At 34.1% G+C, this 27321-nt stretch overlaps 1 protein-coding gene across 1 annotated transcript; it reads right to left on the bottom strand.

The window, feature by feature from the left end:
* Positions 1-24712: 24712 nt before the first annotated feature.
* LOC123539033 (uncharacterized) lies at positions 24713-26742 on the bottom strand. The gene is made up of 2 exons (XM_045323501.2): positions 26538-26742; positions 24713-25984 (listed from the first exon to the last, which is right to left on the bottom strand). The coding sequence occupies exon 2, from the start codon at positions 25911-25913 to the stop codon at positions 25242-25244; it is 672 nt and encodes a 223-aa protein (XP_045179436.2). The 5' UTR covers positions 25914-25984; positions 26538-26742; the 3' UTR covers positions 24713-25241.
* Between the last annotated feature and the right edge of the window lie 579 nt (positions 26743-27321).

Raw genomic sequence — 27321 nt, 5'->3', positions numbered from 1 at the left:
CCCCGTGGAGTGAAAACATGTAAGGATAGTTTTCAATACTTGGCAGCCAGCTTGGATTTTTTGAACCCGTACCATTGTTCGACACCATCACCCTCTATTTTATTGCATTCCTGACCTTTCTTGCACAAAGACACGTCATTTAAGACTGTATAATAAAGTACGTTTATGGTCGTGAATCCGTTTAATTCGCAGGGACTTGCTCCTTGAAACTTTTTTGAATGCTATCGACCCCAAATATCGAATCGGGATTGGTTTAACGTGAAAACGTTTAGAAATCTTGGGTTTGGCCTCTTTATGCAGGGTTAATGTTACAGTTACAGAAAATTTTTTTCACCTAAGCCGATGCTAGGGGAATGTGAGGAGTGTTGCACTTTTCACAACCTCTCATGAGCAGATTTAATTAAGACGAGTTTGCAATTATTTAGCGATCAATGCATCCATACGAACTTCTTATAGATTTTATCATCTACACAATAGTTGTTATGCCATATGATATATTTGGTTCGATTTAACATTGCTACGACACTATTATAGGTCATATGGCGACTTTCTAGCTTTTATGGTGGAGGAAAACCCCAGGCGCTCCTCCTTGCATTATTTCATTACGGACAGATACCTAGGTAGAATCACCATGCTTCATCATCTTGAGACTTCAACGCCCAGAGTAAGGCTTCAACCCATATCGGGTTAGGGTCATGTGCCAGTGACCTCAACCACTCGGTCACGAAGTCCCCTATATAATATTTTTGTTTCATTGCTAAAAAAATAATAATAAAAGAGGTTTTCTTTTTAATATTGACCACCTTGAGGCAAAACTAGCAAAAATCTATGCTAAAGTCGATCGGGCAGAATACGGGAAAACTAACTCCCATTATACATACGAGGAATCTTTCAAAATCTTTCTGAAAACTTGGCTTTTCTGAAACATATCGCGAATTGGCAACTGGTGCATTTTGACACTGTTGAATGCATTTAAAAGAATAAATACTAACAAAAAAGAACAACACAAGGGTTAGAATGAATTTTTTATCATGTACTACCAAAACAATGACTGTCAGTAAAATGTCGAATAACCAACTGCCTACCAGTAGGCAGTTGGTTATTCGCATGTGAATTGGCAACTGGCTCTCCAGAGTGTTTCCAAGACTGACCTATACGTTGAAAGTGTCGGATATTGATAAGAAAGAAACAAATATATGTAAAATTGAATTATTTTATTCTGATGTGTCTGAAAAATTGGCTTTTCTGAAACATATCGCGAATTGGCAACTGGCTCACCTGGTGCATTTTGAGACTGTTGAATGCATTTAAAAGAATAAATACTAACATAAAATAAAAAAACAAGTGTTAGAATGAATTTTTTTCTCATGTTCTACCAAAACAATGGCATTTTGTAAAATGTCGAATAACCAACTGCCTACCAGTAGGCAGTTGGTGATTCGCACGCGAATTGGCAACTGGCTCTTCTGAGTGTTTCCAAGACTGACCTTTACGTTGGAAGTGTCGGATATTGATACAAAAGAACAAAATATATGTAAAATTGAATTATTTTATCCGTATGTGTCTTAAAATCGGCTTTCTGAAACATATCGCGTATTGGCAACTGGCTCTCCTGGTGCATTTTGAGACTATTGAATGCGTTGAAAGAAATAAATATTAACATTAAAGAACGCAACAAGGACTAGCTTGATATTTTTATTATTATCGGCCTAAACAATGACTGTCTGTAAAATGCCGAACAGCCAACTGCCTACCAGTAGGCAGTTGGTTATTCGCACGCGAATTGGCATCTGGTTCTTCTGAGTGTTTCCAAGACTGACCTATACGTTGAAAGTGTCGGATATTGATACGAAAGAACAAAATATATGTAAAATTGAATTATTTTATTCATTTGTGTCTGAAAAATCAGCTTTTCTGAAACATATCGCGAATTGGCAACTGGCTCTCCTGGTTCGTTTAGCGACTGTTGAATACAATTGAAAGATTAAATACTAACATAAAACAACAAAACAAGGGTTAGAATTAATTTTTTATCATGTTCTACCAAAACAATGACTGTCAGTAAAATGTCGAATAACCAACTGCCTAACAGTAGGCAGTTGGTTATTCGCACGCGAATTGGCAACTGGCTCTCTGAGTGTTTCCAAGATTGACCTATACGTTGGAAGTGTCTGATATTGATATGAAAGAACAAAATATATGTAAAATTGAATTATTTTATGCATATGTGTCTGAAAAATCGACTTTCATGAAACATATCGCGAATTGGCAACGGGCTCTCCTGGTGCATTTTGAGACTGTTGAATGCATTTAAAGGAATAAATATTAACAATAAAGAACGAAACAAGGACTAGATTTGTTTTTTTTATCATTTTCGACCCAAACTATTACTGTCTGTAAAATGTCGAATAACCAACTGCCTACCAGTAGGCAGTTGGTTATTCACACGCGAATTGGCAACTGGCTCTCCTGAGTGTTTCGAAGACTGATCTTTACGTTGAAAGTGTCAGATAGTGATATGAAAGACCATATGAAATGTCATATTGAATGATTTTATCCGTTTGTGACTGAATAAAAGAAGCTTTTTTGAATTATATCGCGAATTGGCAACTAGCTCTCCATGTACTTTTTGAGACTGCTGAATGCATTTTAAGAAATGAAGATTAATATTAAAGAACAAAACATGGATAAGAATGATTTTTATCATTATGTTTTAAAAGGTAATCAGACTTGCTTATACATTTTGAATAACCAACTGGCAACTAGTAAGTAGCTGGTTATTCGAATGTTCAACTACCAACTACCAACTGCCTACCAACTTTACTGTCAATTTTTATTAAACTTAAATACAACTATGGCTGATTTTTGGCTTGAAAATTTTGTATAATACGCATGGAATTGAAATTCTAAAAATTTTGATACCTCAGTTTTATATCATTTTATATATTAATGCAGCGGATTACACGCCATAAACGCTATTAATTCGCTTCCTTTTTCAATACATATGGACAATGAAGTTAATTAATAACGCGTTAAATATCGGCTTGGAATATTTAATGTATATTATTTGAAAAACAACAAAGTTTAATTAATTGTTGGAAAACATGTGGATAAATTGTTTTTTTGACATTGCCTTTTGTTAGCTGTCAGTATTGTATAGATACGCTTTACATATTATAAAGCATGCATAAAACTGTTCCCTTTTTCGTTGATTATTTCACTCTTACCGTTACCAATATTTTAGATTTGATTCTTTTATTACTTTAATAATTAATCATATTACCGGAACTTCTCTCCACAATTCAGCGGAACCATAATGGGAGTAAATTTTGCCTAGAGTAAAGGCTTCCAGTGTGTGTAGAGCTGTTCTACTTAAGTGATGCTAATGTTCATGTGGAAAGAATGTACGATAAAATTTGCGAAATAATACTAATGCTTTGCGTATTTCTAATTTTTGGGTTGGGTCACTTATTGTTACTCTGTTGAAATCTCGTATTATGCAATAAACATTCCGGAGATATCATCACCATTGGTATGTTATCAAGTACACTTCATATTTTGTATATAGCCCGGATGGAAAAAATCAAAGGAAAATCCGATGTTTTTGAAGAAAGAGTATGACTTGTCTGTGTTTCTTTTATGCACATTTATAGTAGCAATATACATCCTCTGCATGCAGTTATGAAGAAAACACATATGCTAAAGTGTCAGTTTGCAAAAGGATGGTCAGTAAATATTTTCTTTATACGTTTTCATTCCGGCTCCGTTACTTCAATAAGTCGCATATTTCTAGTTATTTTATGTACAAAAACGCTTTACAGTTTATTGACAAAATGAAAAACAAAATGAAATCCAAATGATAGTTTTACTATGATGCCTTACATTCTAAACATTGAAAAACATACATATACCATAATCTCGTTTTAAGAAGCAAACAGAGTTTTAGTATAAGACTATGTATTGAAGTGTTAATGAATAACTCCGGATGGCCAAACCCCGGATCCCCAACCCCAACGCACTACCCTTTACTCAGTTTGAGCAACTTGAATAAATCCTAGACGTCTCAGTGCTAGGATAAACTTATAAGATATCTTTGTACGGCTATTCCGGTACTTATCAATATGCACACTAGATTAGAATCAACTTGCTTCGAGTGAAAATACCGAAATGGTACATGGTTACATTCTTCCTTTGTTTCATATAAACAATTAAATCTTGAGACTTCATTTTTAGTGCTTTACAGCAATTCAGTGACATAAAAGCACATATATAGCCATTAGATATAGCATGTTTTCTCACCAAAAATTATATATATATTGAGATGTTAGGTTACATATATTAAAGAAACATTATCTGTCTGAAAAACATCATTCTCTGAACATATTCCCATGAAATTTGTCATTTAGCGGAATTCACAGTGAAAGTGATCTAGAACTTCTTTCAGTACAATAAGCAATAAAGCTAAGCCAAAGCTATAACTGTGACATCCTTATCTGACTCATATACAAGATCTCATCAACAACATGGAACTACATTTTGAATTACAAAACCAGATCATCTAACATCATCTTAAATGCTTGGTGAACTTCTCTTTTCGTAACACTGGTGCTCATTGTCCCTGCACAGTTAGCGGGGACCGATGCTCTATGCTAACTGCCAAATGCTAAATAAGATGTTGTTAATGCTAAATGTCAATAGCTTAATGTTAATGTCACATTCTTAATGCTAAATGCTACATATAAAATACTATATGCCGTATACAAAATGCGAAATGTTATAAAAACTCTACATGCAGCCACAGGAAAACACTGCAGCAATTACAAGACAGAGACTGAAGAACTCACGAAGGCCGTCTCAATGGTTGAAGAATCGACAGAAGAAAGCTCCTCAGTCGTCTTTCTCACAGATGCACTGTCTGTTACGGAAGGTCTGATCAACAATAAAGCTCTGCAGCTAGCGTGGAGAATGCAGAGCCTGAGTATAACCTGCAAAGTAGCACTTCAGTGGATTCCATCCCATTGAGGACTTGAATGCAATGAAGAGGCAGACAAACTGGCTAAGCTAGAAGCTCAGTCAGAACAACCAACAAAACATGTGAGTTACAAGGAGAAAGTCACCATCATCAAGGCCTAACGATACCAAGGATAGAGGAATATGTTTTTCATCTCTTTAATCAGTCTGAACAAGTAATGCTGGTCAGGCGTCGCTCAGGGCACAACAAGCTCAATGCTTACATGTACAAGAAACACAGACTGGCACCATAGCCAACTTGTCCATGTTGTGAGGAAGTTCAGACTGCGGAGTATATACTTCAGAGATGTAAAAGGCATGCCCATGAGCGAGCGGAGACTTGGCCGATAGATACCTCAATGGGGTATGGGGGCATTGAAGATCTGGTCTTACAATGTAGTTGGGAACGAGAAGATGAAGATAAAAACAAATTATTTTTATCAAATGATAAATGGTTATTCTCAAATTATCAATCTTTATGACGAATGCAACTTTTATGCCAGTGTAATGTTTTGCCAGTCTAATTTAAAGCAATAACGTTGCAGATGTTACGAGGACATGGAACCGAAACATTTTGCTGTTAAATGTTTATTATATAATAGACAAAGATATGTAACAGAGACAAGGTTATGTAACGAAGGGCAATGATTATATAACATATATATTCAGCTCTTTATTTCAATGAAAATTTAGCAATGAGCATTTTGACATTTATTGTTTAACAAAAGAGCATTTATCATTGACAGTTACCGTTTGAAAGCCATATTTGAAATTTAACAGTTCGTAAATAGCATTTTTCATTTTGCATTAACATTTTTGCAGTTACCATTGCGCATTTTATAGGCATATAGCATTTGGTATGTTGCATTTTATGTAAAGTATTTGACATTTTGCATTAAGTAATTGGCATTTAGCATTAAGTATTTGGCGCTTAGCATTAAGTTATTGCCATTTAGAATTAAATATTTGTCATTTAACATTTAGCAATATTCATAACGCACCGGCCTTCAATACATATCAAATGCCATATGCCATATTCTATGTGCTAAATGCCTATAATTATTGTCAAATGACAAATGCTACTCGTCTAATGCTGTAACTTTGTGAGTTAATGATCTGTATCCCTTACACTAATGACTGTTGCTTTTAATCACGTTGTGGTTTTGCCACTGACTGTTCCAAGGCGGTGTCCTATTGTGTTCCTTCATTTGTTCCTTTATTTATTCGAAATACTTAAACTTACAACCAATAAAATAAGATGCAAGACTTTAGTAGTTAGAACTACGAAGTAAGAATTAGGAAGTTAGAGGCCGGAAGATTGAACTAGGAAGAACAAAAATTACTGGCCCTTTTTTGTTTGTTTCCTTTTACGAGAGAGATAGGGAATTTGCCTCTCCAGATTAATTAAAGGATAAAAGTCAGCTCGAATGTACCTTCACTATTGATGTTTTTCATATGACTAGAGTAAAAGCTTACCCAAACTTTCAGACAACTTCTTAGAATATACCAACACTAGAGTTTCATATTGTATCTTCATAATTTCAGCATATGCTGATTCGTGTAAAATGTTTTTCTTCTTTCTTGTCATCTAGTTATAGGACTAAATGTCTGTCCTAAACCTACCTCCAACGTTTAATATTAGGTTATTTAACATTGTTCTGTACAATACGGAGATATATTTGGACGAGTACCCAGCTGAGAAAACCATATTCTCAGCTGGGTACGAGTCAAAATATATCTCGTATTGTACAGTACAATGTTAAATAACCTTTTTATTCTATATCTATTCTATCTTTAAGTTAGTTTAAATTAAAAATGTTTCACTGAATATAGTATTCCTGCCTTTTCTGTATTTTCCCAGCTTGGTATTATTGCAAATATATATTATACAGAACAACGTTAGGCCCTAAATAACCTTTTCATTCTATATTTATTTCACTTCATACGTAATATACGTAATTCATTGAATGTTTTTTGTGCATATCAGTATAAAATAAATTATATGGTGCAACCTCCCTACAACAGTCATTTGGCGATTTGGGTGGTTATAATACTTGGCTGGGATATTATCCCCACAAACATTGTCAGCAAGTTTGGTCCGATGAAAACTGAATTAGAGAGCGGGCATGCTTTGGATGCCGACCACCCGCCCGCTGCCACAGGTGTTCCCATAATACGTCGAGATATTATGCCCACAAACATTGTCAGCAAGTTTGGTGAAGATCGGATGAAAACTGTTGGATTTAGAGATAAGAGCGGACAAGGCTAAATTTGTAGTCTTCCTGTACGGGTTGTCTAGAGGTCCGGTTACCAGACCCCTAGCCACTGCCACTCAAAATTTTCTCAACCTGTGACAAAATGATAGATTTTTCCAATCAATAAGATTGTCTCCCAATTATATCTGTATCTAGATCTAGATCTATATATTTGTGTTTGGGAATACCTGTTCTTCTTCTTCTAAAACAATTAAATCCTGATTTCAAGACGCATAATCAAACTCTGTACATAGAGCGCCTACTTCATCCGATTTACATTCGGAACATTTTCACGCGTTTCGGGCTTTATCGTATGTTTAACATGAGACTGTTGAACCGTCCAAATACAGAAAATACAGGATTTTTTTTGTACGCACGTGCGTCCAAATACAGAAAATACAGGATCTTTTGTACGCACGTGCGTCCAAATACCGTAATATCATGTACGGTCACGTGTTGCAAATGAACGTTCGCGACTGGATAGATACAATAGATGTAGAATAAATATTGTTATATGACGTTGACGGGGTTCGATCCTGTTTAATTTGTATTAATCCAAAATCTAACTATGAATTCAAAAAGTACGTTTTGCAAATGCTGTATGAAAAGTCTGACTAAATGTTCAGAATAAATTCGTGTAAAGATCAAACATAGCAGTCAGTGATTATAATACTGCATAATCGAAGTTAGTGAGTATTGCCCTCGTCCGGTCTGTATACTCGAATACTTAACTCATCATCAAACAATAACTGTTTGACAATTACGTGAACTGGAACGATTTTTGTTTTGATAATAATGAGTATGCTGAGATTTTGATGTATTCTCTTGGCTAATCGATAAAAATATAACGTAGTTTTCCCAACAAATTTGACTAAAACATTTTGCCAAAATATCTCTTACATCTTCCGTAGAGTATGAATTTAGTAAAAATTGTATTAGAATAGTAACATTAATATTTGTATTTCAGCAGATACCAAACGACACCGACCGTTATTAAATTTTCAAGCATGTTTTCTATTTTAACATTTAGAGAATCACAGTTGAAAAACTATAAACTATATACATGTAGAAGTATCAATTACTACAATTGTGTAATACATGTCCATAATTTTCCTTCTTAAATTCGTATAACGACACTCTCATCTGGATATTTGTTTCTGAGTGTGTGGTGTTCCTGATACTCTTTTGTAAAACTGATATCAAAAGCCTACAGCGTAGTTGATCAACTGTTAACAAGTTTAATCTATCATCTAACCTTAAAACAGCTTGACAGGTCGGGATATATCTGTGTTATTGACTCACAAGTTGAAACAATTTTTACACAAAAAAATGAATAATTTTTTTTATGGATCATATTGATATTTCCATTTCGACTTATGACTTGACCGCTGATTTAACAAAATCAGTCGCATTTCGTCATACGGATTAAATTCTTATATCTTAAAATCATCACGATGGGCGCCAAAAGTCAAGAGAAATCCGTGAATGCATTTGCCGCGCCTTCGAAACTGTTGTGAGCTAAATCGTCCGAAGAACATAAATAGAACAATTTCCTCCCACTATCCACCTTAGTGCTAATAACACTAATATATTAATATATTGTATGAATTTGACACATTTCTGCTGTAGAATTTGTTTTTCAGACCTAGACTGTTATAATTTAGAGTCATAGCCATGCCAATACGCTATAAAATGTCTTTATCTAATGTATTATACAATAATGCGCTATTTCATATATTGGACCCGTAATACCACTCTCCAATTTTCCTGTAAGGAATATCGGCATTCTTTGAACGTAAAGTAGCCCAACGCGCACGAAGATAGCTTTTCTTAAAACAGGAAAACGCAGAAATCGCATACGCAGGATACATGATTTGCCGTCTGTCATCACTGGTTCTAATACAGAAGTTAGAAATCTAATCATGGAGGTCTCCTCTGCCCAACCTTATGTAACGAAATGAACATTTCTAGTGTAGGAATTGTCTATAGTGATGGGCGGACAATCGGCGACAATCGGATAATTGTCGGCGTTGCATTCATGATCGCGATCGGCGACTTCACTTTTCCCTGACCGATTAATTACTTAGCACCCTAAGACGGATAATTTAGTTGTTTCTGACCTTTTTCTTTCTGGTATTTACGATTCTTTGGGGCAATTACATCAAGGGAAACTACTCTACGTAAAAATGGCTTCCTCCAAAGTCTCCGAAGAAATTGAGGTCATCTATGATCACCAAGATTTTGGAAGAGATATGGCTTTTACAAAATTTAGCAGGGAAAACTATCATCCCAAACTTTTAACATTAGTATGGCAGTATGCATAGCATGCCGTAAGACTTAAGCAAGTAAATGTATTTTGAATTTTTGATTTTGTGGGATTGAAAACATTCCAGTCGTTAACTAAAAATGAATAAATCCTTACTAGTGTTACTGTTTTGCTCCAATTTTTTTTAATTAAATAGCACAATATCACTGGATAAGCCCTGGTGAAATTAAGACGAGTACTTGATCTTCACAAAGATTTTATATTCAAGCTGTTAACCTACTAGCGTTTATGATGAGATCCATTAGAAATAGGATATTCAATCTTTGTATGGTGAAATAAAACATACATTGTGAAGAGAACTTATAGATATGCAACTAGAATAACCGATTGGCTTGTCCGATTATGCCTATTAATCGGTTGGCAAATCTAACCGATTTGCCTATCACTAGGAGTAGATACGAAATCTGCTTATTACGGTTTAAAACCTTAAACTTCCAAACAAAATTGAGCATCAATATCATTTTCAATGCTCAGATATTTAACTTGGTCAAGAATGTTTGCTGAAAACCTTCGCTATCGAATGACATTTTCGTAAATTTGTGTTGCAGGGATGAAACAGCTGAAGCCTGGCAAATGGGAACTGGTACCAAGATAACAAAAACATGGTCGGCATTCAATTATATCCTTGCATAAATCTTCTCAAGCTTAATATAACCCTGTACATCATGGTACCACCATAATTATCCTTCGATGACAAATATATATTTATACATACACCTATGTTCACTGATATATCCATCAATGTGACGACGATAAACCAGTCAAAAGGGCTGAAAACTCCTCAAATACGATGAATGTTTTAATATATTTAATGTCGAGATGCTATCATTACGTCATTTCTGATGTCATAATTCACTTCAAAACTTAAACAAGTAGTCCCATTATTGGATTTTTGTCTGTTTCATATGGGACGGGTATGTTTGCTAATTACAACCGTTGATTAATGGAAAGGAATGAAATTTATGTTCAGTGTAATAATATAAAGCTTTTACGCAAGATTTTATTTGTATCATACAATAGAACTCATTAAAAATGAATGGTAGTCGTAATATCCAGATACACACTGAGACATACTCCGTAATATATGATTATATCCATTTTCAAGCGTTCCTAGGTTTATACCCGTTTATCTTTCGCTCTACTGAAATAATTCAACGCTTTTCTTCATTGAGATAAATTTTATAATTCAATCATAGCAGAAACTTTGAATTATTTCGTAAATAATTGTTTTCAATATATATAAAGCAAAAGAGCCAATACAGAGAGAAAGGGAAGAGAAAGAGCGTACATAATATCAAAAGTTATATCTGAAGGCGCTTGGTTTCGAATTTAGGATACATTTTATCAATACTAGTAGCAGAAGTTGCACCGTGTTATTAATACTAATCAAACTGAAATAAACAGGAACATATCAATTGAGCCGATGGAGACATTTCGAAATATGATTATTGCATCGTAAAGGCATATAAGTTGAATTCGTCTTTTGGGCAGATATTTCGTCTTAATAATGACGCCTAAATAGAATTTTCTCAGAAATCCAGAAAGTTGTTGTTGAGGCAATGCGTGCATATAAGCGCTTCTCTTGGCAGTGAAACTTTCATACACAGGACAAAGGTGGCACTATAGGTTACTAGTGTATCATTGATAAATCATTTGACCAGAATATGAAGATAACATGCGCATCTCCTCCTCAGAATGAAACATATTATGAATTTTCGCTGAATTCCTGTCTCCGGTTGTTGTTGAGAAATACTCGTGACAAGGATGGCGCTTTAGTTCACCAATGTTGCATAATAAAATAATGTGCATTTACTCTTATGGGTAAAATTTCCTGTGAATTTTGCTGAATTCTACATAATGGGTGTGAGACGTACTTCGAAGAAGGATTGCGCTATAGATTACTAATGGCGAGTAACCTGAGGGTAATGACTCAGTGAAAAACGTCAGTCCGGATTAGGAAAATAAAAGACGCATTTCCTCTCGAGAGTTAAACTTCCTATAATTTTTCACTGATTCCAAGGCATGCAAGGGTTGCTGAGGAATGCCCTGGACAATAAATGGTGCTATAGTTACTAATGTTTGAAAATCAAAAAGCAGTTATTCGGTGTATAATCATCAGACCGAAACAAGAGGATTATACGTGCATTTCTTATAAGTGGTATCTTTCAAGTATTCAGTATTTTTCCATTCAATTTCGCTTAATGCCGAGAATTACTGCGGACAATAATTGCGGGAAAAAACAGACAAAGCGGCGTCACAAGCTCACATCGGATTCCATTGATGTATCGGGCGATATCGGTGTATATAATCGGTCGATTAAGGTTACTGACTTCGAATCACTTTCTTTAAAATGGCGTTGGCTCGAAACCTTTCATGGGGTATAGATTTATATGAGGAAACCGTCTTGACTGATGGTTCTATCAACTTGGCACTTTTGGTTTAAAACCGGTTGTCACATAATCCTTTGTCAGTTTTGTCCATTATATAGGTTATTGTACCTATACCGCTCTATACACTTGATTATTTTACTGTAACTGTCCATTCTTAAATTAATGGATACTTTATGAAAGGACAGTTACAGGTTAATAATGGACATGCATAGTAAAATCCTTGTGCGTAGAAGGGGTGAGTACATCAACCTATGAAATTCAAAAGTTTCGAATATAAACTGCAATGTTTTACAGAAAATGTAGCTGCAATAAAAATTTAGAAAGGGAACGTATGACTTTGACCCAAATCGGACCCGAGATTATCAGTTAAATGAAAATCAAAAAATAGGCAAAAAGTAATTACAGAAAGTGAGTTAAATCTTCAACGGTAGAAAGTAGAAAAGTTCTATTTGTATACCCCGAAAGTAATAGAAAAGTATCGCAGAAATACATCTGGTATGGCATTTTCAGCTGAAAATAAGCAACGCAGTGTACAAAAACTTAATTTTCCTTTATTTTTCAAATGCTGCATACCCACATTTCTTACAAAGTGTTCGTGTACAATTATTATCATTATCATTATTTTGCCATAAAAGACATTTTATAAAATTCTACCCAAAATGTGCAAATTCACCTTTCTTCTGCAAAGGCATAGAAAAAATAAAAAAGTTTTAAAAATTACTACACGTTTCGGTATTACAACATGTATTACCAGAAAATTTGACCGTAATGATCTTATCATGAAGGTACACTTTTCTTGTAATAACAAAATATATTGTCGTTAAAATCGTTGCAATGTTTTTTTCCAGGAGGCGAAGGGGCCCAGGCCTGTGATTTTGGGAAAATAGCTCGATATTTTGGCAAAGGGGAATGAAAAATCTGAGGTAAAGTCAATTTTTGGGGACAATTGTATGCAGTAAAAGAAATTTATTTTCTTAGTGGAAAAAACCTTTTAATGCCCCCTATTAAAGAACAATAGCGATATACTTTTTGTAATAACGAAATGTTTTCTCGTAAAAAACGAGACATGAAGCCATAGATTTCGATGTAATGCGAAAAGGGTAATTTTCTTATAATAATGATATTTCCTAATATTTCAGCGGGCATATTCTAATGCCAGACATATGTAGTTTTCTGACAACACAGAAAAAGACGTCATTCGACTTTCAGCATTTTCCGGAAGTAAAAACATGCTAAACCTGAAAACAAAAGTCACCTTTGGATTGGTCAGTAGTCTGGGGTCAAGCGCAGGGGCCACCCCGTCAAAATGTATGCGCGTGGACTTCTTTTGTTTTATTTTCTTTTGCTCATGGGTATCAACGGAGCAAGGGTACATGGAGATTTTTGGAACTTCATCAAATCGCTTAAAAAGGTCCTTTTTGATGTGTCTGAAAGTGTCAGTATATGCCTCGGGTGTAAGATATTTCAGTATTTGAGAGCTGCATACCTAAACATTTCAGAAATATTTCAAAATGAATTTCGTGTAATAAATGTTGATTCTACGGAAGTGTGAAAGGGCCATAGGACGCTTAAATGTTTAATTACATTACAGCTGCGGAGAGGTTATTAGAGAAATTACACGATATCACGACCATCTTGGCTTTGCGTGAGCACCATGTTTAAAGTCAGAGAAAAGCCTGAAACTATCAATTATGTGGAAAAATGGAAAATGTCGGCGCACTGCGCCTCAGTTTGTGCGTTCTTTCACATAACTACCAGTTTGAGGCTTTTCTCCTTCATGTATATAACTGAGAAAATGAAGAAAATATAACAACGAATTGTCTGTAAAACGCACTAAATTCTAGAAGGATACATAACATAAAAATAGAATGATAGAATATGAGAAAATATATGTTAAAAAATTGTCAAAAGTTTTACTTAAATTCGGGCGCTTTCTGTTAAAAAACAAAACAAAACAAACCCATTTTAAGGGTAGGATGAATCAAAAGAATAATGGTGCATTTACCGCAAAAGCATTTCGATATGTAACGTGGCTACATCTATCCTTTCCTTTAATTACTAAGAAGGACGTGATATGCACCTATTTTGATTTTAGAAATGATGATTCTGACCAGGTGGTTTATCAGAAAACAATCACTTCTAGTAACGAGAAAGATTTCAACAAGTATACACAACTACATTAGTTTTATTTGTTGGAGTTAAGGTAGTTCTGCACGTTAGGATAGAAATTTTTTCTACAATATAGAACTTTGGAATATTCTTAGAAAATTTAGCAAAAATAACAAATGTAGGGTTGTCTGCTTAATATTTTGCTAGACTGATTTGAACAATTTTGACCTCACGCAATATTTTATAGTTGGAGTCTATGGGAAAAACGCAACTTTCATAACATTTTTGCGAATAGAAATTTTTCTACAATGTGGATTTTAAGGAAACTTCTAGCTGATGTAATTAACATATGGCCTATAATTTGGTGAAATAAAATGTATAGGTCCATGTGCTTGTTTTTGAGATATTTGGCTATGAATAAAGAGAACCGCCGTGTAAAATGTTTAGCATCATATTTTTAACTTTAGAAACTTAGTAACAGTGCCATTTTAATACATTTACTCACAGGTTGACCTTAAGGTATTAGGCCACTAATAGTAATGTTTACAAAATGGCCTTTGCTTGGTATATTCTGAAAGGTAACCGTGTTTTGTACTATTTTGCAAATTTTAAACAACTTTTACCGTGCCGTTTTTTATAAATTTTGAATAACTTGTGGTATCTCCTCAAGCTCAGGTAGAGACAAATTTCAAAGTGATAGCCAGTATTCAAAACGTTTGCAGAGAATTCATTTTACCGTTAATTTCAATAGAAGCAACATCAAACTATTGGTAAACAATTTTAAAACACAAAATAAAAATGTCAGTATCATTTTTCCTATGGTGCCTCAAGTAAACTAATTTAATGGGACAGAATTCATACTTCAGCATTGAAAAAAATAAGGTGGAATGATGTGTTTCTGTTTTGAATTTTGCTTACTCCATTTAAAAATAACCTTAGGGAAGATGTAAAACCTATCTAGATTTCTTCCACAATATATAATCTAAGAGTGAAAGCAAAATAGAGAACTTTCACCGCGTGTAACTCAATATTTTTAGAGATGTGTAACTCTACCCCTTCTGTTTAAGTAGTAAATTTACTTTGAACACCAAGAAATCGCTTATAAGATTCATCTTTTTCCATTTTTGTACAAAAAATCAATAATAAGTCTTGAAAGAAGTAAAAACTTACTAGTAAAAAAGGAAAATAAGGAAAAAAAAATTTGGTCCCAGTAGGGCTTGAACCTACGCACCCCTAAGAATTGCAGTAAAAGTAGGTTTATGATAGGAATTGAATACTCTTCAAAAAGGAGGTTCTCTATTAGTGATCTAATACCTTAATTCATAATCTGATTTTCGTTTCCGTACGTCGAATCCAGGCATTATTCTACGTGTTCCGGATAAATGACGGTATGCCAACACATCCGGTTTATCAATCGTACAGAACTACCTTAATACAAAAATAAATATTTGATAAAACAAGTTTAAATGGAAATTGAAAATGTTAAAATTCTACAGAAAACGTTTACTCTCCCCAAAAGTATTAAATACTAACATACAAACTACATAATTAGATGTTTCCATAAAATTCCCGTAAAATGAAATATTTCCATTTCGTAGAAGTGGACATGTCACGACTATCATAAAGAAGGAAGGTATTTCCTGTATTAAAAATGCCATTCAAATAAATATTACGCTGTTTTCATTAATTATTTCAAGCATTTGTGATTACTACGCACGGCAAAATATATCTACACAGACCTGAATGTCTGGTCGGTATTTCATTGAATTTGTCAGTGGCCCGGACATCAGGTACCGGTACATTAATTGACAATGCAAACGTGAATATTCGTTAAATTACATGCTACTAGATTTATTCAGTTATCATCATTATAATTATTCTTGTATATCGAAGATCTTAAGACGGTTAAAAGAACGTAATATGCTTATCATAATGGAATACTCAAAAGTTTTCTTTTAAAAGAAGAAATTTAAAGACGCTCGCGGCAGTTTCGTCATTTTCTTCGCAAAAATAGATTTTGATGAAATGTTCTACATTACAATATCATGTTATGATCACTGTTGTATTGAAGAAAATAAAAAAAAAATTCTAGGTCACCATCACTGTCAGTTTTATTTGTCCTCAGATATGTTTTTCTTCGCAATAATAGATTTTGATGAAATGTTCTATATTTCAATATCATGTTATGATGACAGTTGTATTGAAAAAGGAAACAAAAATAGTAGGTCACCAGCACTGTCAGTTTTATTTGTCCTCAGATATGATGCTATGTTGAACATATTTCAACATTTCCATACTCCTACCATGTATTTCAGTAAAGTACAATGACTAGCAATAATTTGAAATCTATGCATTCTTATAACAGAAAACAATATTTCTAGTAGAGACATGCTCAGAAAATCAAAAGAAATAATTGATTTTGTAAAATAGAACTATAGTTGTTCAGCAGATCGATGGTTATTTTCAATATTTTTGCTTATCTTAAGTTGGTATTTCTGCTATTTTATCGACTTTCACATATTAGAACTAAATCAAACTCTGCACATGTACGAGGGGTGTTCCAAAAGTAATGTCACTTGCATCGGTTCTCCTATACTGCAAATGTTCTGATCATTTTAACTTGCTCTGCCCTTCAAAATACTCTCCGTCAGCCTGAATACACCTTTTGAGCCGGTTAATCCTCTTTTGGAAGCATTGTTCACACTCTTCTATGGGAACACCCATCAGATACTGATAAACAGCAGATCCAAGGGCATTTCTCGATTTGTATCTCTTTCCAGACAGATGATATTTAAGTTTGGGAAACAGAAAAAAGTCGCAGGGGAGCCAGGTCTGGCGAAAACGGAGGATGTGGAAGGACGGTAACCTCTGACTCCAAAAACTCGGTCACAATGCGTGCCTTCTGAGCGGGTGCATTATCATGCAAAAGTCGGAGGTACTTAAGTCCTGTTTTTGGGCGGCGACTTTTGTAGTAGTTCTTCAATTTTCTTAGAACAACATTTTTTATAGAATTTTCCTATGACCGTACTGCCTTTTGGTACCGGAATTTGAATGATTGAAAAAAATACATACAAAACCTTCTTCACCGTTCGTATTCGTTTGGCAATACTTGGGCGTCTCGCATTTTTGGTGACCCAAATTCGGTTGGAATACTTCCGCTTTGGTTCAAAATAATAAACCCAGGTTCCATTACCAGTAACTATATTATCAAAAACCTTTTTGCTGTATTTTAGGTACATGTTCAGAAGTTTTTTTGCCATTGTTACACGGGTCCTCTTTTGTTCATCTGTTAACAAATGGGGTATCCATCTTGCATTTATTTTTCTAAGTTTTACGTGTTTCTTCAAAATTCCATGAACTCGTGCTAACGACAAGTTTGTCAGTCGGGCCAATTGCCTTACGGTGAATCGGGCATCCTTTTTTAGCAAACTGAGGTTTTTTTTCGATGTTACCTTTCGACGTAGTTGTTGCAGGACGATCTGTGCGAGCAGCATCTTTGAGTTGCTGCTGTCAGGTCCTAAATTTAGCTACCCACCTACAAATAGTCCTATGAGACATTTGACCTTCCCCATAAATGTCGCACACCTCACGGTGAATATCTACAAGCTTCATGCCGAGTAGCGACCTATCTTTTATGTAGGCCCTAATTTCAAGCACATTTTCAGCTCTTTTTCCCAGTCATTTTGTGTAAAGTGTAATGAATACGCTATAAAGCAATGTACACTGTACCAAAGTCAGTGAACGTGTGAGCGCGATATTTACCTATGTTACGATTCAGTGATCGTTCTATCGACACGAGGTGGTTTTGTGTACACATGACACGATTTCCGCGAAATAAAACACAAATGACATTATTTTTGGAACACCCCTCGTATTTGCTTATGTCTACCTTATCTAAAACAAAAAGATATTAGATTTGACTTAAATTAAACTACAACGAAGTTGGGTGTGGCGGGCATTTATAGAACGCAGGTTGGTACGAAGTACGTAATCAATACTTATTTCAAACAAGGGCATATATATCATATTTAGCCAAAATCTTTGACAGTATTCAGTTTTTGTTCATAGCTTAAGGCAAAGATAGTTAACAAGAGAATCAATTGGCCCTAGGTCGCTCACCTGAGGAACACCTGGAATAAACTCGCTGAAAGCGTGACTGAAGAAACTGTTTTTTCCCCTTATTTCTAAAAGAAGAAACAAAGAGTAATCAATCCAGCTGCAGCATCCTTAACCTTAAACGTATTGACCTTAAAAGAGATAGGGGTTATCTACTCCAATTTGCCAATCACCCAACTAAGTTTGAAAGGTGCAGGTTAAAGGCTTCTCTGTCAACAAATGCTATGAAAATTCTTTTTAGTTTTTAGACGTCAATGATTTGAACATGTGACCTAGAGATATATCAAATTATCAAACGGCAGATTTCTTAATAAACGGATGTTTACGTGTTTCCGATGTATTTTGATGTCATAGATGTATGTTTCCGCCATTCTCTGAACATAACTGATAGTTCCCGAATACGGATGTACGGTACGAGAACGGTACGGGGATAAGGAACAACCAAATTTGCAAGGTGTTGGGGTAAAAATTGACCCGTCCGAAAAACTTCCGCGAGCGCCTTTAAAACACATACTCGTATAGCTCATGTATATTTTAACTAAATGCTTGCATGTAACAAAAAAAAATAATATTTTAGTATGATTTTTATTGCCTGAAATACTAATACTGTAAAACAGAACTGTTTATCGAAAACTGAATAATACACAATATACTATTTACACACGAAAAAAAAAATACACATATGCATTTTCTACTTCATCAAAATGGTTAGAAAATTAAGGAGAAATTATATGAACAATGTTCTGTTTATCACGTTTAAATGTTACAAGTAGTAAATAGATAAGCCAAGACAGGTTATCATTTAATAAGGTATCACAGTGATATATACAAACATAGTTCTTTTACTTGAAGCAGTAGCACATTCAGTAAACAACCTGACAAACAAACTGGAATCTGTAAGAACAAGGAAAATCGTACCAACGCCACATTTTTGAATCTGCGTTTGATTTTTTCTGATACATCATACACAATTCGGTAGGTCCATTATCAGGATCATTGTCGCCCCAGTATACGAAGGCTCATCCGCAGATCTATATCCATACGCCCAAGAACCACCTTGATGGGTAATGCATGGTTTTTACTATTGATAGGGTTGTAATTTTCTTTTTATCAGAGACGAGTGTCAAACACAACCGGCAGCCACTAGAAAAAAAACAGATACTATATATATATATTTCACATGAGAAGGCTATATACTATCAACGTGATAGACGAATTCCAATAAGTTATTTTAATCATGTGTTTGTTTCTTGCCATAAGCCAGGAGCTAAACTAGTTTATAGAATATATGGATACGTTTTTAAAGCTCTCTTGTAATCTTATTTACACTTTTTAACCGACAACAAGTTTATTTTGTAATTTTTGTTTCGTGTTGTAGACACAAACAAAACATGGTTGAAATGATTTCTTAAAATGAAATATTAAAAACTCATTTCTGTTAATGAATCTAAGCAAATGCAATAGTGTTTTCTCATAAATAAAACCTTAGCATTTGAATAACAAAGATAGGAATTCGATAATTAAAATGACAATATTAATGTTTTTATGCTAAACCCGTATCCTTGTTAGCAATGTCAATTAAGAACAGTTGAAATGTTACAACAAAATGCATAGAACACGATTTTATCATACGAGAGAGTTAATATCAAACTATTTTAGGACTCTTACCTGAAAATCGAACATGTTATCCTTTTTGTTTGCAAATTCTGCAACGATAACTCTCGGCTAAAAATATCGGAGTGTCAAAAACAAAGAGCAGTTCATTTTTAAAAGGATCAGTTTGAAAATTATCACCAGTAGAGATGTTATTTCAGATTTGATAATGAGGTAAAACAAAAGATATTGTTTTTCAAAGATTGAGAAAAGAAACAATGAAACTATGAAAGGTACTTTTACTTAAATTCCAACAGGAAAAGAAATCTACAATGTTTCAATTCAGTTTCATAGTTAACATATTCAATTCATGTTAACCTTAACAACCATTTGCAATGCTCAGTTAGATCTGTATTCTTATTTGCAGTAATTTATTTTCTCTTCATTGTCTTTATTCTATACGCATATCATTCTGGTCCGTCTCGACTTTTGTTTGAAAAACAACAACAATGAAACAAACAAACAGAAAAACAAAACAAAAAACGAACAAAATGCGGTAGAGATTTGTACTTAAGTTTAAACTCATTTGTTGTCGCTCGAGTGTGGTGATAATATCTTTAAATTATTTTGTAAAACTCTGGAGTCCACTTCCTTGAAAAACAGTAAGGATATCGTTAGAGAACGTTCCAGCAGGGTCATTGATTCTGTAACCAATGTTTTCCCGCTACGCATTCCTCTTTGATTTTGTGTGACAGAACTTGCCTCAATAATTGGTAGGTCTTATATCCCACTTCCCACTGGGATTGAGCTGTTTTGTTTTCTGTCTTCTGGCCTGTTTAATCAGGCCCTTTAGTGTGTTTTTCTTGTTGTCCTGTCTTCTGTAAGGGCCTTGGATGCATACGACTATGGTTCTTAAGGATTTCGTTGTTCAAGCCATAAGCTGCATGTTGAAACTGGTAGGCACAACAATACCCCTTTTGAATCTCGTATCTGCCAATTTTGTTATAATAAAAGTAACACTAGTATTGTTGAATGTGAATATCATGCTTTTTTTCAATGTGAGAAATTTAGTGAGATCCGTAATCAGTATCTTCTTAATTGGTATTCATCTGACAGAAGTATACAAAGTTTTTATAACATACTTAGCTCTGATAATGAAAAGGTGTTATATCAAACAGCATTGTATCTTGAGAAGCTTTTAAATAATGTTTGATCAGTTAATTATGATATTCAGCAGCCTAGAGAACTATTATGTTAAGACATGTTTGCTAGTCGACTGTGTGCTGAATTTATGAATATGTGTCTCAACTTAATCAGTGTATATGTATACATTTTGTGGGATCACAACTATCTGATTGAACCAATTACTATATATTATGTAGTGTATTTTGGGCCGGAGGCCTTTGTTACATTTAATAAACTTTTGACTTGACTTGACTTGATTGCCTTTTATATGAATATACAAGAGCATTTTGTCCCTTCTGTTGCCAATGCGTATATTAGGGATTCGCCTGGTTGAGATAACTGTTTACACTGTCCTGTGAGTTGATTTACACTGTCCTGTGAGGTAAGATGATGTTAGGTGCACTGTTGCAAGCTTCCCAGTGGTGGTTTTGTCACTGAATGTTCCAAGGCAGTGCCCGATTGTATTCCTTTATTTGTTCGTTATGTCCTATTGTGTAAGCTTTGAGTGAGTGTGCGTGTTGTTCTATTTGATATTTACCCTTGTTTTGGTCCAAGAAAAACGAAATATTTCCATAGATTTTCATCTGATAACATGTCGATTCACCGCGTAGTTAGAGCGAAAAAACATTCAGTGCTTCTTAAATCATATGCTTTCGAATTCCGAGGACAATATGTGCTATTTTCACGATTATTGTCTGTCAACCTAAAATACACAAATGTTCTATGACTGGACCTAATATCGAAACTTACAAACAGTAAAATTAGAAGTACAGATTAAGTAGTTAAGATTACGAAGTAAGAATACGGATGTTAGAAGAAAACAGATTGAACTTAAGAGAAATAAGAAAGAAATTAGATGTCCCTTTTTTTGGCTTCTTTCCTTTATCGAGAGAGACAGGAAACTTGCCTCTCCCGATTAATTAAAGTATAATAAACAGCTCGAATGTACCTACTCATATGACCAGACTAAACAGTCACCTAAACATTCAGACAGATTCTTACAATATACCAACACTAGAGTTTCAAAAGTTACCTTCAGATTTCCATCATTTGCTCATTCATTTAATGTAAAATATTTTTTCTTCTTTCATCTCTCCAGTTATAAGCCGAAATGTCTGACCTAAATTTTAATATTGCTATATGACATTGACAAGGCTCGACTATGTTTTGTTTTAATCCGAAATCTAACTATGAATTAAACAACAAATATAAACAATACGTTCTTAGGTAAATTTTATAGGAAGAGTTTGATAAACTCCTATAAATATGTAACATAGTGGTCAGTGATTATGATAGTGCATTATACTTCCAGGGTAGCCATAAATGGAACTGCTAAGTTTATTGACATGGTCAAGGTGATATATTAACTATTGAAGTCAGTGAATATTAACCTCTACCGGTCTGTATACTTGAATACTTACCTCATCATCAGAAAATAACTGTTTCACAATTTCGTGGCCTGGAACGATTTTGTGATAAAAATAATGAGAGTATGCTAGATCGTCGGTGTATTTTCATGACTAACTGCAATTGTCTCGTCATTGAAAATATAACATATTTGACTCTTTCTTTTTGCCAAAATGCTTCTTACTTTTCCCTCAGAGTACGAACTTAGAGAAAATACTATAACAGAGGGACTTTTATTGCATTTAAGCAGCTACCAACAGCACCGATTGTTATACAAATTTCAAGAATGTTTTGTGTTATATCTTTTACAGAGAATCGCGGTTATAAAACTGTATACATGTAGAATGTATGATACGTTGCCTGTTATCATCTCTCAGTCGATAAGTCATATAGAATAATACAGTTCATTGTTTGACTTGTAGCACTTGTGCTCGTATAACAAACAGAAATTACCAAAACTGAAGTAGGCATAGAGTACTGGGTATATGTACAGTCTCTGTAAATTATCTAAAGCATGTTATAAGTATCAATAGTCTTATAAGGCATTCATCAGCATATTTACAGTCTGAGAAAAAAACACCCATACATTTTAAGCACTTATCCATGTTATCAGAAAGTTTAATTCTTATAAGTTCTTAAGGGGAATAGCAAAAAGATGTCAACTAACACGAAATATCTATTTCTAGGGTATTCATGTTGGCAGGTGCGAATATTCTATTCTGGTGACCTTCGTTTCTCTCGCTGTCGTTTTGCTTAAGTTTGTTCTCAAGTCGGAAAGTGTGACGGAACGACATTTGTATATTTAGTTAATTAGACAAGTTGAAAATATGAATTGCTAATTAAAAATATTGTATGAGAAGAATCTTTTTATCATAGATTTGCTTTCTCTGCTGAAAAATGGAAATTTCGTTTTCTTTACCGTTTCATAATCCACAATTTGGCCAACGCCATTTACACTTGAAAGGACGTCACGTAAAAATATTACCATACTAGTGTAATAGACAAATATTGTAAGTTGGTATGTCGACACTCCTATCAAGATTTGTGTTTTGATTGTTGTGTGTTTTCAATGTGCCATTTGTACAAGGAAGAAAAATTTGCTTACGATATGAAAGTGTATTTTGTTCCTGCTTCTGTTTTGCAAAAGTGACACCAAAGGCTTATATCCAAAGTGTAGTTGATAAACTATTATATTTCTTATCTATCACCAAAAATTTAAACAGCTTCAAAAGACGAGATACGGTGTTACTGCTCATGTTAAAATGACTTACAAGTTAGAAAATATTTGCACGGAGACGTAAACAAAATTGTTCCTTTTTCATACCTTTACTTGGATTTGGTTGTAATAAAACAAAGAGATATGTGTGTAGTTAAAAAAAATATCTACAGCTTTTACGAGCGTATGCGTGCTAGTGAGATTAAAAGGGCTGATTTTGATATCATTTTCTAAATCAACAAAGGGAAACTTTGAATAATATACATTCTAAACATTAATGATTAACGTCTCAAACTCAAAAAAATAATACAAAAGGCATTTCTTCAAATAGTTAGATAAAATGTGTGTGTGTTTTTTTTTAATAAATAGAATTAAGAAGTCATTATTTTAAGCATAGTTGACATGTAAGTGCCTGACAAGTTTAAACACTTAAGGGAGGGTATTATTTTCTGGCTTCCTTTAAAAGAAAAATGATTTAATCTGTTAGAAAATATGTTGTTTGAATTTCTTTAAGGTGAGCTATGTTTAGATTTTATCTTAGATAGACACAAATAGCAAGTTGAAGGGCTTTTACCAATTATAATTTTCAATTAGGTGCATTTAACATGACTCGTTTCTCGCCCTAGATACGTTTGTTTGGAGAATTTGTGAGGGTATTACTTCAAATACTTATTGTGATATCTTGCTCAAATATGTAATGACAGATTCAGTATATTTGATATACCGTTAGTCCCATAGTGCTATTCACCGGACACTTTAAAGAACCAGACTGTCTATTTGAAAAGAGCTAGTTACGCCTTACATTTATCTAAAAAGGATTTCTCTCTATCTGTCTGGGGGCTTAATCTTACTCTGTTCCTCTGGTCAGATCGCTCTGTGTCTGTACTAGTAGAGGATGAGTGGCTGCGTTTGCTATATGTCAAGCGCTTTTGACAGTGTTTATTATAAAAATGTCGCTATATAAATCTGGTATAATAATGATTATAACAAAAATAATAACAATATATAAATCTTATACTATTATTATGATAATAAAAATAACACAAATGATAATAAAATGATAATTAAAACAACAACAACATTAATAATAATAATAATAAACAGAAACGTAAATATAATAATAACAATAATAATAATCATTATCAAATAGGGTTATTATAACAGTAGCTCGATCTGGGATGCAGTATTCGGCTCGAGCGGACATTGTCCAAATCGAATCTCATGAGTCGCACAAATGCCGAATGTGATTCGACCTGGCAAAATGTATGAGGGCCGAATACAAAGTGTATGATCTAACTATTTTCATAATGACACTTTTATTATATACTGTATCATTTTGTTTGTTGTTTTTTAATATATGAAATCTTTAATGTTTATCAATATCTATCAAGTATCAGAATTTTCAAATGTTCAAGCTAAATGCGTATCCATTTTCTCTACATGCAAACAACTCTCTAAACGGTTGTGTTCTTTTTCTTGCAGCAGTTAATCATTTACTTAGCGACCTGACACACAAACTGGAACTTGTTAGGACAATAATGATCGTACCAACGCCACATATTTGAGTCTGCATTGGGATTTCTTTGATACGCCATACACAAGTCGGAAGGTTTGTTATCTGGGTCATCGTCGCCTCAGTATACAAAGGACGAATCTGTTGATTTATATCCATACGACCAAGCGCCACCTTGAACGGATCTTCGGCCATCTATCCAGACCAAATTAGCATATGTACCAGATAACGAATTTGCTTCGAGAGTCATGTTTACGTCATGCGCTTTGATTTCAGAGTCAACATTCACGAGATGCCCTCCATCATTTCGGCACACTGCTTCAGCATCGTCCCATTTTTTCGGTCCAGCGTAAAATTTCAAACAAAATCCATATTTGGTTACAGTATAATCTATTGGACAAAATTTCTCACACACCTCATATTCATACGCAAGTCTTGATATCCCGTACCGCTCACAGAGTGTAGTATTGCCTCCGCAATTTCTGGTGCGTGATTTAGCCCCAATTTGTCCATATTTATCAGGGCTAACATCACAGTCAGACCACTGACTCCAGTCTGTACAAGGATGCAGCCGACAAAGCTCCATTGCTGCCTCCTTAACATCGTTTTCTATATTCTTCATTGCTTTGCCAATCACTATCAAGATAGTAATATTGAATTTGGATCCAACGTCGACCAAGGTTTGGCCATTTATGTTGTCAATTGTCCTGTCATCGTAGTTTGTGGCTGGTGCGCACGTAATGTGTGACACTATGGTAGCAAAAGTAAAAGCAAGAATGGTTGGGTACTGCATGGTTTTACTATTGATAGGGTTGTAATTTTCTTTTCATCTGAAACAAGTGTCAAACATGCAACCGGCCGCCACTGAAATAAACAGATACTATATAAATATCACACATGAGAAGGCTATATACCATCAACGCAATAGAAGAAATAGTTATTTTAATCATGTGTTTGTTTCTTGTCATCAGCCAGGAATTAAACTAGTTTATAGAATATATTAATACGTTTTGAAAACTCTCTTGAAACTTTATGTACACCTTTTAATCAACAACATGTTTGTTTTTGTATTTTTTGTTTCGTGTTGAAGACACAAACAGAACATTATTGAAATTATTACTTAAAATGAGCGATTAAAAACATTTCTTTTGCTGGTGCTGTTGATAAAATGTATTTGTGATGTAAATTACCGGAATAATCAAACACATTCAAAAGTGTTTCTTCATTAATTAAACTTTGCCGTTTGAATTACAAAGATACGACAGTTAAGATGACAATATCGTTGTTTAAATGCTTAACATATATCCTTGTTAGCAATGTCAATTACGAACAGTTGAAATGTTACAATAAAATGCAAAGAACATGGTTTTATCATATGAGAGAGTTAATATGAAACTATTTTACGACTCTTTCTCACCTTAAAATCGAATATGTTATCCTTTTTAAAACAGGTGCATTTTGTTTACAAATTCTGAATGCAACTAAAACTCTCAGCTTGAATTATCAAGTAACAAAAACAAAAAGTAGTTTGTTCTTAAAAGGATCAGTTTGAAATATTAACAATCAACAGTAGAGATATTACTTAAGATTTCATAGTGAGGTAAAACCGTTTTTGTTCAAAGTTTGAGAAACAATGAAACTAGGAAAGATAGTCTTACTTAAATTCAAACAGGTAAATAAATCTACAATTTTTCAATGCAGTTTCATGGTCGTTTACAACCATATATTCAATATGTGTTAAACGTAACAACCATTTCCAATGCTCAGTTAGATCTGTATTCTTATTTGCAGTAGTGTATATTCTCTTCTTTGTCTTTATTCTATATGTATATAATTCTGATCTGTCTCGAATTTTGTTTGAAAACAATGAAAAAGACCGAAGAAAATGCGGTAGAGATTAGTACTTAAGTTTAAACTAATTTATTTTCGCTCGAGTGTGATAATCTTTAAATTAATTTGTAAAACTCTCGAATCCGCTTCCTGGAAAAACAATAAGGACATCGTTAGAGACGGTTCCAGCGAGAGTCCATTAATTCTGCAACCAATGTTTTCCCGCTACGCATTCCTCTTTGATTTTGTGTGACGGAACAGGTCTCAATAATAGGTAGTTCTTAAATCCCACAGAGATTAAGCTATTTCATTTTCTGTCTTTTGTCCTGTTTTGTTAGGTCCTTTAGGGTGTTTTTCTTGTTGTCTTCTGC

The sequence above is a fragment of the Mercenaria mercenaria genome, chromosome 18, assembly GCF_021730395.1.
Source record: "Mercenaria mercenaria strain notata chromosome 18, MADL_Memer_1, whole genome shotgun sequence".
In the NCBI taxonomy this organism is placed as follows: domain Eukaryota; kingdom Metazoa; phylum Mollusca; class Bivalvia; order Venerida; family Veneridae; genus Mercenaria; species Mercenaria mercenaria.
Note: the sequence above shows the minus strand (reverse complement) of the source record. Positions and strands in the feature narration are given on the sequence as shown.